Below are 13,059 nucleotides of genomic sequence, written 5' to 3' on the forward strand. Positions count from 1 at the left end.
AGCTGGGTTAATAGCTCTCGGTAAGGTTCTCTCAAACTTGGTAAATATCTCTTGATTTTCTTCGTTGAAAGCTGAGTGAATTACTTTGTGAATGAGTGGAATTAATTGAGATGTGTTTGTGAGTATTAGTAACCGCCACCTGTGAGGATCTTCCTCCGAATACCTGCAGGAGATAGGTATGTGTTTGTGGATGTTAGTACCCGCCATCTGTGTCGGATAGGAGTGTGTTTGTGAGTATTAGTAACCGCCACCTGTGAGGATCTTCCTCCGAATACCTGCAGGAGATAGGTATGTGTTTGTGGATGTTAGTACCCGCCATCTGTGTCGGAAAAAAGGTATGAAATGTATGTGAATTGATTGGGTGAAAATGAAAGTTTGAATGTGCTTTTTATTATCACCGGTCATTTATGAGGAAATAACTCTAAATTCTATCGGGAGATTTAAAAATCACAACTGAATTGGGCAGTTGAAATTACAATTTTGGTAATATATGTAAGACTGTGAATTAAAGTTTCATATTTGAACATGATCACAGCATCATTTTGTTTAGTATGATTATAATGTGTTAAAGAGAGAAGGTAAAAACCCTGTATTAGTTTGGACCAATTTTTCTTCAAATAAACTGATCCCACCTTTTGGATTGGGACAACTTAAAAGACATCTGCGCTCTCCTCTCCTGCTTCAAAGGTAAGATTGCACCATGCCACACTCACACTTAGGTAGGAACACACCTCATTTACTGATATCAAAATCCTTCGGGATCGCTTAAACAGATTTAAGAGAGTCGTCTGAATTGAAACAGCAGCTAATTGAACCTGGTTCTTCGGGGAGTTAATAGAGGTGAGATCTTGCTGACCTTGGTGGATCTGAGCCAAGCAGTAAACTTACATAGACTCAATAACTTCGGTCAGGTCAATTAGTAGGTCAGAGTAATTTCCCGGAATAAATTATCAGGACCTCACCCACTCTAACAAGTGGCATGGTTGTATTCAACCCTCCTCAGAAAACGTGTTGGGTTTATGCATTACATTGAGATTTTGTTTTGTTTATACCGTCAGAAATCCCTCTGAACAGTTTTAGCTGCGAGATACTTACCACAAAACACTGTTACCGCAGCAAAAGATGGCTGTACCAAATATTAATGTTTACAATCTGAATACTTTGGCAAGCAGCATTTTCCGGTTTTTCATTTTCTTTTAAAGGTCTGCTGACGAATAATTCATATTGGCATTCAAAATATACTGTTACATGGGGGATGCTATACATATTCTGACAGGAAGATTTGGTTGAATTATCACTTGTGATCCAGAAAGAGCTCCTTCATTTCAAGGGGGATGGATACTTTTGAAAGCCTGTGTATATTGAGTCAATATAAACATACATCAGTCACGTTTACTGTGGGTTAACCTTTATTTCAAAAGCAACCCAAAGACTAATCCATACACAGCCATCAGTAACACTTAGACAATACAAAATAAATATTCACCATCACTTTGTTCTTCATCACCAAATAAATACCAAATATGTGCAGCTCAATTTTCCCTGTGTATTGCAATGTACTCAAAATAGTTTGTGAAAATAAAAAGGAAAATCATATAAACGGAAGCACCCAAAAAAAATCTTTAGAAAATTATTAAAAAACTTTTAGTTACAAAATATTTGCACTTAAAAAGATCCCAGTATTTTAAATAAATAAGATATATAAAACAATTCATAGTTGATATCTTAAAATATTTCCTCATTGTTCAACAATGCAGAGGAAATGATTCCCTTCTCTTGGTTACCATTTCAATCTTCTCAGGTAGCATTTTAAAATTAAAAAAGTGAATAAATAAATAAATAAATAATGAATAATAAATAGGCTAACATAAAGAATAATACAGCAGACATGAATGAATACATTATTAAACCAACATTTGCAAATGACTTAAATAGTTACACAGCAATATTAAGAATGAATCTACAAACTAGTCCTGGAGGTGCAACAACACTATGCTCATATAGAATACTATCAACATTAATGAGTGCTGGGATATGTTCACTAACTAAGAGGATGTGCTCAGCTCAGGCTCATACTGCATTCCTGACCCTCTGCACTGAGTGCCTGTAACTGGAGAAGCCCTGCTCACACTATGTGTTCACGCTCATACCATCATAAAGCAACATGCAAACATCAAACTAATGCAAAGAACAGCTGACGAAGCTCCAAATGAGAATAATTAATTACATACATAATCTAAAGGTTTGGAAAGAAAGATGGATGTAGTCGCTTTGATGTCCCGCCGCCTGTGCTCCTGTCCGTCACACCTCGATGCCCTTCACCGCCTGGTTGATGGACTCCAGCAGAGCCCGGTTCTCAGGGTTCTGGTAGCAGTCTTTATTGGTGAACATGTGGGTCAGGGTTTCCACATAGCTGTCAAAGTTCTGCTCCGACACAGGCTCCTGCTGGAACCAAGCAAGGTCAGAGGTCAAAGACAAATCATATCCAAATGTCTCAGGCAGTGAGTCTTGAGTTTGAGTTGCACACTTCCACTTGTCACTCAGAACAATGCAACACTAGCTCTGTTGTCACTAGCAACGCGCACCATGGACTGTGGAACATTTGACAGAAACCTCCACCTCGGTGCTCCACTCAGCGAGTCAAGCTAGCTATAGCAGTTCTTTGTATATGTGTATAAAGAGAATGTCGAAAAGATGAACGCAGGTGGCGAAAAACAAATCTCCAGGTTCACTTTGAAATCTATAAAGAGAGACTTGGCCTTTATAATTTGGAATTGAAAAACGCACGACAGTCTTTCTTCTCTGACATCATTACCAAAAACAAAAACAACGCACGTGCCTTGTTTGCTACCGTCGACAGACTAACTAACCCCCCAGTGTCAGTAGTCTCTGAATTTCTATCCACCAGGGCGTGCAATGATTTTGCCTCCTTCTTCACTGACAAAATTCAGAAAATCAGACAAGCAGTCAGTGCCTCTGCATCAGGAACAGCAAATGTGTTGTCTCTATGTCCACTTAACATCAATTCAGACATCATGACACAATTCCATCAGATTAATGATAAAAACCTAGAGGACATTATACAACTTCTGAAATCCTCCTCCTGCTGCCTTGATATTATTCCAACAGGATTTTTCAAAGATGTTTTGCCTTGCATGGCCTCAGATCTACTTCATATAGTAAACAAATCTCTTCACTCAGGTATTTTTCCACAGGCCCTGAAAACTGCAGTCATTAAACCACTCTTAAAAAAGAATAATCTAGATGCTTCAGTAATGAACAATTACAGGCCCATATCAAACCTGCCATTTCTAGGTAAAATCATTGAAAAAGTTGTTTTTCAACAGTTGAGTAATTTCTTGCATTTAAATAACTGTTTCGATGTGTTCCAGTCAGGCTTTCGTCCAAACCACAGCACTGAGATTGCTCTTGTAAAGGTCTTTAATGACATCCACTTAAACACAGACAGTGGCAGAACTTCAGTGTTAGTATTATTAGATCTCAGTGCTGCGTTTGACACTGTTGACCACAGCATATTACTAGACCGACTGGAAAACTGGGTGGGACTTTCGGAAACAGTTCTGAATTGGTTTGAATCCTACTTAAAGGACAGAAACAACTTTGTTTCTATAGGTAAATACACATCTGAGTTGACAAATATGACATGTGGGGTTCCTCAAGGCTCCATCTTGGGGCCTCTTCTCTTTAACATCTACATGCTACCACTGGCTCAGATAATGAAAAACAACAAAATAAGTTACCATAGCAATGCAGATGACACACAAATTTACGTAACAATTTCACCAGGAGACTATGCTCCAATTCAAACACTGAGTAAGTGCATTGAACAAATCAATGACTGGATGTGTCAGAACTTTCTCCAATTAAACAAAGATAAAACTGAGGTAATGGTTTTTGGAGCCAAGTCAGAACGTATAAAAGTTAGCGCTGAGCTTCAGTCTGCAATGTTCAAAACAACAGATAAAGCCAGAAATCTAGGTGTAGTCATGGACTCTGACCTGAGTTTCAACAGTCACATTAAAACAGTTACTAAATCAGCCTACTATCACCTAAAGAATATATCTAGGATTAAAAGACTAATGTCACAGCAGGATTTGGAAAAACTTGTCCATGCTTTTATCTTCAGTAGAGTGGACTACTGCAATGGTGTCTTCACAGGTCTCACTAAAAAATATATTAGGAAGCTGCAGCTGATTCAGAACGCCGCTACTCGAGTCCTCACTAACACTAAGAAAGTGGATCACATCACTCCAGTTCTGAAGTCTTTACACTGGCTTCCTGTGTGTCAAAGAATAGATTTCAAAATACTGCTGCTGGTTTATAAAGCACTGAATGGTTTAGGCCCAGGATACATTTCTGACCTCCTGCTAAATTATGAACCATCCAGATCTCTCAGGTCTTCAGGGACTGGTCAGCTTTCTGTCCCCAGAGTCAGAACTAAACATGGTAAAACAGCATTCAGTTATTATGCTCCAAATATCTGGAACAAACTCCCAGAAACCTGCAGGTCCGCTGCAACTCTGACTACTTTTAAATCCAGGCTGAAGACTTTTCTTTTTGTCGCTGCTTTTAATTGAACTATTCATATCTTAGACTGCACTGTAACTTTTATCCATGTACTTTTTCTTTTAATGTTTAATTGAACTATTCATATCTTAGACTGCACTGAAACTTTTATCCATGTGTTTTTTCTTTTAATGTTTATTTTATTAGCTTTTCTTTTTAATGACTGATTTGAAATGCCTTTTTCTTAATGTCTTTCATTTTTTGTAAAGCACTTTGAATTGCCTTGTGTTAAAAAGTGCTATATAAATAAACTTGCCTTGCCTTATAAAAATGATTTAAAAGAGGTTATATCCAAGCCCAGGTCCGTTTTAATTGGCCCTCAACTAATTGTTAAAGTATAATGGAATATGACCCACACCTGAAACTCGTGCTTCACTTATAATGTTCTTCTTAAATATATCGAAACATATATGACACAGTATTCATGTGTTAATAAGCCACTTTTTTTGATGATAATATTTTCCAACAAATGTTATTTGATCAAAAATGCCCAATAACTTATCTGCATAACAAGAAGTAAACCCTTCCTATTTCCCCCGGTTGCCCCCCCCCCCCTTATAGGGGGCTGTGAAGGGAGAGGCCGTCTCAGGCTGCTGTTTAAGGGATGAGCTGCCAACATGAAATGAATGAAACTCTGGAGGGCTGTATGTTTTTCTGTGGCCCTCAGGGAATAAAGCTGGGACACCTGTGCTAGCCCATTGAAGAAGGTGCTATTTACAAGATCATGATCCTTTGGTTTTTTAGAGTTCTTTTAAGGGATTGTTATTAGAAGCTGAGCACATGAGTTTCTGAGCTGAAGGGTTTATCCACCTCAGTTTGAGCTACAGCTTTATGGTCTCCATTCATCATCTGTCCGTTTTGGAAGGCTCCTGCACTGATACTTAGTGAGAACTGTGCTTGGATGCCATTCTTTCTAAGCTTACTTAGTATGACTCAACATTTACTGAGAGTAATCTAATATTTGATATGCTGTAGACTCTGTCAACACCTGGGTTCACTGATTTCCTCTGCTGTTAAATGGATGAAAATATCCTTCTTAGGGCTGTGATTCTTTTTTGGACTTGATTGTCAAATACATTTGACAAAATTCAGAAAAATAATAAGACCTTGCAAGAAGTATTTTACTTTTTCGTTCTAATGTTGCATTGTAAAATCTCAAAGAAATTGGTAATATCAATGTATTTAAAAACATTGACCAAATGCCTCCTGCAGTAAGGTCCTGCAGAGCCAGACAGTGGAAAGGTTTCCTCTAACATGTCATTGTGCAGATGCTCACCATGGCGGGCAGGCGGATGTTGGCCAGGCTGCGGATCAGGGCCTGACTCAGGCCGGACAGCTCCAGGAACAAGGCCTCGTTCCTCTCCTCGATATGTTTGTTCTCCTCCTCCATGCTCTTTAGGTTGTTCTCCATTGAAGAGATCTGAAACACAGACACATACACAACCTGAAGAAGAGAGCTTGACAATAAAACCGGAAATACAAATGATAATAATAATGTAGGAAAACGTTTGTGGCTGCAGGGTACTTTTCAGGTAAGTCCACTGAAAAAGCTGCAGTGAGTGACAGCTTCACCATGTCCAGCGGCTCCCTGCAGACAGCTGGGCCTCACCTGAGTGTGCAGGTTCATCATGTCGGCCTCCATCTCACCGTTGGACTCGCTCAGCTCGTTGATCTCCTTGTTGAGCTGCTTGATGTCCTCATCGTTGTCCAGAACTGAGAACACAACACGCAGTCAGCAAACAGGAATTCACCTGCCAGACCTTCCTCTGGCAGCCACACATCTCTATTATCACTAATATGTGTGGTGCACAACTTGTAGTGGCACATCTATAAATATTGGTATTGGTAGTAATGATAGCATTTTGGGACACAAGAAAAGTCTCTTACCATCGCTGGCTCTGAACTTGGCGGTGATGTACTCGTCTCCGGGTAACTTGGCTCTCTTCTTGTTGGCCGACGCTCTGGGACAACCTGACAGACTGAGAGGAGCATCTGATCAGGACCAAGAGCAGTGGCATTATGAACATTAGGCTCATGAAGGACTCATTATTTGTCGGGATATAGAAGAAGCCGCAGTAAACCTGTCTCTAGGGCCGCCGTGCACCAAAGAGCCTGTGGTGTTTTCATAGAGATTCTATGTTCTGCTCTTTATCGCGTTGTGAGGGTCTTAAGGAGCTCACAACTCACTTGAAACAATTGGCACAGACGTTAGTACTGAAGATAATTGTATCAGTGCTTGTTTTTGGCCAGCATGTTTTTAAGCGCCCTTACTGAGGCTAGTGCAGAAATCACATATAGTTACTCTGATACTGAGTTTGGCACCTGAGATGACTTTACTGAACTGCTGTCTATAGTGTGTATTGACTTTGACCGTCTAGTCATTGTTGGTGATTTTAACATCCATGTTGACAACCCCCAGGACAGAGGGGCTAAAGAACTGTTTTGTGTTCTTGATAGCTATGGACTGACTCAGCATGTGACGGAGCCCACGCACAATAAGGGGCACACTCTGGACTTAATTATCTCAAAGGGTCTGAATATCTCTAAGGTTGTGGTGACTGATGTTGCACTCTGTGACCATTCCTGTGTTTTCTTTGAGAGCTCTATTTCTGTTCACAAAAATGTTCAAAAAGAGGTAACCACAAAGCGATATTTAACTGAAAATACTAGGGAAATGTTTACTCAGAATTTCTCTTCCACACTTGCCCCTGCTAACATCTCAGTAAATGAGCTAGTAGATCATTTTAATTCAAAAATTAAAAATGTTATAGATGCCATTGCTCCAACTAAGGTAAAGGAAGTGTCTGGCAAGAAAATATCTCCATGTAGAAAGGCCATGACCGTGAAAACAGAAAAAAGAGAATGTCGAAAAGCTGAACGCAGGTGGCGAAAAACAAATCTCCAAGTTCACTTTGAAATCTATAAAGAGAGACTTGGCCTTTATAATTTGGAATTGAAAAATGCACGACAATCGTTCTTCTCTGACATCATTACCAAAAACAAAAACAACGCACGTGCCTTGTTTGCTACCGTCGACAGACTAACTAACCCCCCAGTGTCAGTAGCCTCTGAATTTCTATCCACCAGGGCGTGCAATGATTTTGCCTTTTTCATTGACAAAATTCAGAAAATTAGACAAGCAGTCAGTGCCTCTGCATCAGGAACAGCAAATGTGTTGTCTCTATGTCCACTTAACATCAATTCAAACACCATGACACAATTCCATCAGATTAATGATAAAAACCTAGAGGACATTATACAACTTCTGAAATCCTCCTCCTGCTGCCTTGATATTATTCCAACAGGATTTTTCAAAGATGTTTTGCCTTGCATGGCCTCAGATCTACTTCATATAGTAAACACATCTCTTCACTCAGGTATTTTCCCACAGGCCCTGAAAACTGCAGTCATTAAACCGCTCTTAAAAAAGAATAATCTAGATGATTCAGTAATGAACAATTACAGGCCCATATCAAACCTCCCATTTCTAGGTAAAATCATTGAAAAAGTTGTTTTTCAACAGTTGAGTAATTTCTTGCATTTAAATAACTGTTTCGATGTGTTCCAGTCAGGCTTTCGTCCAAACCACAGCACTGAGACTGCTCTTGTAAAGGTCTTTAATGACATCCACTTAAACACAGACAGTGGCAGAACTTCAGTGTTAGTATTATTAGATCTCAGTGCTGCGTTTGACACTGTTGACCACAGCATATTACTAGACCGACTGGAAAACTGGGTGGGACTTTCGGAAACAGTTCTAAATTGGTTTGAATCCTACTTAAAGGACAGAAACAACTTTGTTTCTATAGGTAAATACACATCTGAGTTGACAAATATGACCTGTGGGGTACCTCAAGGCTCCATCTTGGGGCCTCTTCTCTTTAACATCTACATGCTACCACTGGCTCAGATAATGAAGAATAACAAAATAAGTTACCATAGCTATGCAGATGACACACAAATGTACGTGACAATTTTACCAGGAGACTATGCTCCAATTCAAACACTGAGTAAGTGCATTGAACAAATCAATGACTGGATGTGTCAGAACTTTCTCCAATTAAACAAAGATAAAACTGAGGTAATGGTTTTTGGAGCCAAGGCAGAACGTATAAAAGTTAGCGCTGAGCTAACAATGAGTCTGCAATGTTCAAAACAACAGATAAAGCCAGAAATCTAGGTGTAGTCATGGACTCTGACCTGAGTTTCAACAGCCACATTAAAACTGTTACTAAATCAGCCTACTATCACCTAAAGAATATATCTAGGATTAAAAGACTAATGTCACAGCAGGATTTGGAAAAACCTGTCCATGCTTTTATCTTCAGTAGACTCGACTACTGCAATGGTGTCTTCACAGGTCTCACTAAAAAATCTATTAGAAAGCTGCAGCTGATTCAGAACGCTGCTGCTCGAGTCCTCACTAACACTAAGAAAGTGGATCACATCACTCCTGTTCTGAAGTCTTTACACTGGCTTCCTGTGTGTCAAAGAATAGATTTCAAAATACTGCTGCTGGTTTATAAAGCACTGAATGGTTGAGGCCCAAAATACATTTCTGACCTCCTGCTAAATTATGAACCATCCAGATCTCTCAGGTCTTCAGGGACTGGTCAGCTTTCTGTCCCCAGAGTCAGAACTAAACATGGAGAAGCAGCATTCAGTTATTATGCTCCAAATCTCTGGAACAAACTCCCAGAAACCTGCAGGTCCGCTGCAACTCTGACTACTTTTAAATCCAGGCTGAAGACTTTTCTTTTTGTCGCTGCTTTTAATTGAACTATTCATATCTTAGACTGCACTGTAACTTTTATCCATGTATTTTTTCTTTTAATGTTTATTTTATTAGCTTTTCTTTTTAATGACTGATTTTAAATGCCTTGCCTTGCCTTGCCTTGCCTTGCATGAAGAAAAAATGGCCTGGCTCTCGAAAACTGAAGTATCGGGATTATCTGGGGTTAGGTAAATAGAGCATGCGCATTTCCAGACGCTGGTCTTGGCTCAGTCAATTGAATGGAGAGAAAAAAAGGGATTTACTGACGTCTCTTTACCAATTCTAAGTCAATGGAAAAGGTATTTTTGGGGTTAATGGCACCACCTGACTGTCACGGTAAGGCAGTACCACCGTTTGAACACTACCAACATATTCTTCGATGCCCGGCTCACTTCCAGAAGGTTTCCTGTATTTTTAGCATACTTTTACAACTTCTCTAGAGTAGGTAAGAAAGATCAGGTTGATGAGTGTGAGAAATACCTGCAACAGTTTGAAATGATTGCACTTTCAGATGACTCTGTGAACTCTCAGATGGGGGGGTACCTGCGGTGCGTCAGGAAGCTGCCGTTGGCGTGGCCCGAGCCGTCGCAGGCTGGTGTCGGGCAGGTCGGGCCCTCCGTCTTGAAAGCCTTCCAGGAGAAGGGAGTGCCGTTAAGAAGACCCTCCTTCTGCCGGCGCGCGGCCAGCGGACAGCCGTAGGCACTGCGGTGGGTGGCGTACTTCCCACTGATGTGGCCCAGACTGTCACAGCCAGGAACCGGACACCTGGAGACAGAGAGCTCCGTGTCACTGCCTCCTCTTTCACTGAGCAGAGGGGGAAAGGTGGGCCCACACTGACACGTCAATACATGTGGTGTTTAGTCTTAGAATTATAATCAGAGGTGGGAGAAGTACTCAGATGTTATACTTGAGTAAAAGTAGAAGTACCAGAGTGTAGGAATACTCTGTTACAGTTAAAGTCCTGCATTCAAAATGTTCCTCAAGTAAAAGTAGAAAAGTATTAGCATCAAAATATAGTGAAAGTAGCGACAGTAAAAGTAGTCCTTGTGCAGATTGGTCCATTTCAGAATAATATATCTGATATGTTTTATAATGATTGATCATGAAAGTGTTTTCAAAGCTGGTAAAGGTGCAGCTAGTTTGAATGACTTTGTATACTGCAGGGTAGCTTGTGGATTTACTCCAGGTGGAACTAAAGTCTGATTTAACACTTGATTAGATTTCACATCATTCATCCACATCTGTAAAGTAACTAAAGGGATTAAATACATGTAGTTGAGAAAAAAGTAGCCCCTCCATGGGGTGGACAAATTGAAATACTCAAGAAAGTACTAGTATCTTAAAATTGTACTTAAATACGGTACTTGAGTAAATTAATTTAGTTACTTTACACCTCTGATTATTATAGAAATCTGTGATTCAGTAAACGTCAGCATACCATTTTGATGCAAATAGTCCAGATCAATGTGCAACATGTAATAATGATCAGGGAACACTGTTCCACTGCTGGCCAGATATCAAAATGTTTGGGGAAGATGTTCTGGCCACATCATCACAAATAGATTCAGCCACTCTTCCAGAATGCTCAACACTCTGTATTCTTGGTGTTCTCCCTATGATTCAACAACGTAATGACAACAAGAAAAAACTAAAGCTATAATAGCAGTCTTTGGAAAAAAAAAAAAAATCCCCTCAACCAATCCGTGTTTAGAAAAGCTCTCTCCTTGTCTGGCGACATGGCGCTATACTGGAAAGGGACAGCCTGAGACCTGCTGTATGGGGACATTCATACATTTTTCCGAAAGGAGCTAGGTACGACCTTGCCAATTAGTAGGCAATCTGATTGGATGTGATGTAGCTTCCTGTCTACCAGCTTTGTTACTTCCTGTTTAAACCTTTTGACAATTTCACATGTCCATTTACATCATTTTTTAAAATGTATGTTGTTTTGAGTTTTCTTTTGTAATTATTGTTCACTGTCAACATGTATATTTTTGTATGTTATTAATTTAAATATTACTTTTTTTATTGTGACTATGTTGTATTTATGTATTTGAATGTATTTACCTTTAGGGGGTTATACTTTGTGTAATGTCTTTTTTTGGAAAAAACACTGCCAATAATAATATTTGTCAAAAACAAAGTGAGTAATTGTTGTTAATCACTTAATTATACTTTGTCCTTCTAACAGTAGAGCTACTGCTGCTCACCTCAACAGCTCAGAGTCCTCCTTGTCATCCTTGGTGGGGGTTAGTTTAACCCCCCCCTTCTTGGCTCTGGGGCATCCGGACAGACTGCAGAGAGGAAGAGAGAGAGTCACAGTGGGTCAGTACAGAGAGGGAGAGGGCAGATAGACAGACAGATATATAGAGATATATATATATATATATATATATATATATATATATATATATATAGAGAGAGAGAGACATAGATAGAGATATATATATATATATATATATATTAGGGCTGTCAAGTTAACGCGTTAATAACGCGTTAACGCAAAAAAAAAATTAACGCCACTAATTATTTTAACGCGATTAACGCATGTGTATTTTTTGTCCTCGGCCGCCCCGTAGTTTCAGAGCGCATCGAGTTTAAAATACCATCTACAAGCTGATGCTGACAGCCCCGCTCCTGCCGCCCGCTTGTGGCAGACCACACTTCCACGCTCACCGGCAGGCACCGACTGGCTGTTGGGAGGACCGGGAGGGTGTGTGTGGCACGAGCGAGCGAGAGAGAGACCTTACGTGCATTGTTGTTGTTAGCATCTGGTGCTAGCTAGCTGCGCTAATGGATAGAAGGAGCTGTTTAAATGAAAACAGAGGAGCGACATTTCGCCACAACTGCGCCGAGCACTTGACTTGATGCAGGCAGCCAGACAGTGGGACATTGTACGAGAAGTCAGCACACTCAGCACGGATAGTGCGCAACATGATTGCAGCGTCCAGGCAGCTCCCGTTCGAGCATATGCCTTGAGTTGCACATAGCTCCAACGATCCATCACACACACACACACACACACACACACACACACACACACACACACACACACACACACACACACACACACACACACACACACACACACACACACACACACACACACACACACACACACACACACACACACACACACACACACACACACACACACACACACACACACACACACATTGTATTATTGTATAAGAGAGGTTCCAGGTTGAATTGAGGCGAATATTTGTAATGTTCAGAGGTTGTTGTGTTTAATATTCATGAGTATATTTGTCATTGTTCAAATGATAATAAACCTTAGCATAAAGCATATTTGTCCACTCATATGTTGATAACAGTATTAAAAACTTGAAAAATATTCCTCTAAGGTACATTTAGAACAGATCAAAAATGTGCGATTAATTTGCGATTAATCACGATTAACTATGGACAATCATGCGATTAATCGCGATTAAATATTTTAATCGACTGACAGCCCTAATATATATATATATATATATATATATATATAGAGAGATATATAGAGAGAGATAGATAGATATATATATATATATATATATATATAGAGAGAGATAGATATAGATATATATATATATAGGGAGAGAGATAGATAGATATATATATATATATATATATATATATATATATATATATAGAGAGAGAGATAGACATAGATAGAGAGATAGATATATATATATTAT

At 39.6% G+C, this 13,059-nt stretch overlaps 1 protein-coding gene across 4 annotated transcripts in view; it reads right to left on the reverse strand.

Moving 5' to 3' along the window:
- Positions 1-1,391: 1,391 nt before the first annotated feature.
- myt1a (myelin transcription factor 1a) overlaps positions 1,392-13,059 on the reverse strand; it is a 45,755-nt gene continuing 34,087 nt past the window's right edge. Inside the window, exons 19-24 of one of the 4 annotated variants that reach the window (XM_034199947.1) lie at positions 11,572-11,655; positions 9,905-10,126; positions 6,475-6,566; positions 6,197-6,300; positions 5,864-6,007; positions 1,392-2,445 (exon numbers count right to left, since the gene is read on the reverse strand). In XM_034199947.1, coding sequence (XP_034055838.1) covers positions 2,302-2,445; positions 5,864-6,007; positions 6,197-6,300; positions 6,475-6,566; positions 9,905-10,126; positions 11,572-11,655 — 790 coding nt within the window. In that variant the 3' untranslated portion in view covers positions 1,392-2,301. Of the gene's footprint in view, positions 2,446-5,863; positions 6,008-6,196; positions 6,301-6,474; positions 6,567-9,904; positions 10,166-11,571; positions 11,656-13,059 lie in introns of all 4 variants that reach the window. The other 3 variants (XM_034199946.1, XM_034199945.1, XM_034199944.1) reach the window with 3 other exon arrangements.

The sequence above is a fragment of the Gymnodraco acuticeps genome, unplaced genomic scaffold (genome assembly GCF_902827175.1).
Source record: "Gymnodraco acuticeps unplaced genomic scaffold, fGymAcu1.1, whole genome shotgun sequence".
Classification (NCBI taxonomy): Eukaryota; Metazoa; Chordata; class Actinopteri; order Perciformes; family Bathydraconidae; genus Gymnodraco; species Gymnodraco acuticeps.